The 534-nt window shown below is 47.8% G+C and overlaps 1 protein-coding gene across 1 annotated transcript in view; it reads left to right on the top strand.

Moving 5' to 3' along the window:
- Nucleotides 1-392: 392 nt before the first annotated feature.
- dlg4b (discs, large homolog 4b (Drosophila)) overlaps nt 393-534 on the top strand; it is a 72,618-nt gene continuing 72,476 nt past the window's right edge. The window contains exon 1 of the mRNA XM_016259647.1: nt 393-472. Within this exon, the coding sequence (XP_016115133.1) occupies nt 454-472 (19 nt within the window). The 5' untranslated portion in view covers nt 393-453. The remainder of the gene's footprint in view (nt 473-534) is intronic.

The following is a 534-nucleotide window of genomic DNA, read 5'->3' as shown; positions in this document are numbered from 1 at the left end:
GCTTCTGAACAAGATGGGGCCACAGCTGGTGCTATTACAGTCATAGACATTAAAGCATATGGTCAATTACCTGGATTTGCCAAAAATGCTTTTAAATCATTGATTTAGGTTGTTACAGGCTTGCTGAAGAGTATGTAATGTCTTTTTTCAGATGTGCTTAAATGCCTAAAAGCGCATGAACCCTGCTGAGTTGCGTGTGTTTGTCCTTTAGTCACGAGTGCTTCCTCTGCTGAGCAGAAAACAGCTAAACCCTGAGCCACGTCTACAGAGACTGTGTTCACGCCAGACACCGAGTCCTTCACACTCACACTGTGCTTGATTGACAGAGGGCCAGGCTGAACTACATTTCCCAGCAGGCCGTGGGGCCGGAGCTCAAAGCCCTAAAGAGGTTTAAGTTCAGAGGATCAAACGACAGCTGGAGACGGAAACACAGCAGAGAGAACGACAGCCGACATGCCTCTCAAACGAGAAGGTGAGACATCCAGCTCTGAGTGTGTGTGTGTGTGTGTGTGAGAAAGAGAGAGAGTGTGTGTG

Source organism: Sinocyclocheilus grahami, unplaced genomic scaffold (assembly GCF_001515645.1).
Source record: "Sinocyclocheilus grahami isolate Dianchi unplaced genomic scaffold, SAMN03320097.WGS_v1.1 scaffold1890.1, whole genome shotgun sequence".
Classification (NCBI taxonomy): domain Eukaryota; kingdom Metazoa; phylum Chordata; class Actinopteri; order Cypriniformes; family Cyprinidae; genus Sinocyclocheilus; species Sinocyclocheilus grahami.
This window is presented reverse-complemented; position numbering and strand designations above follow the sequence as displayed.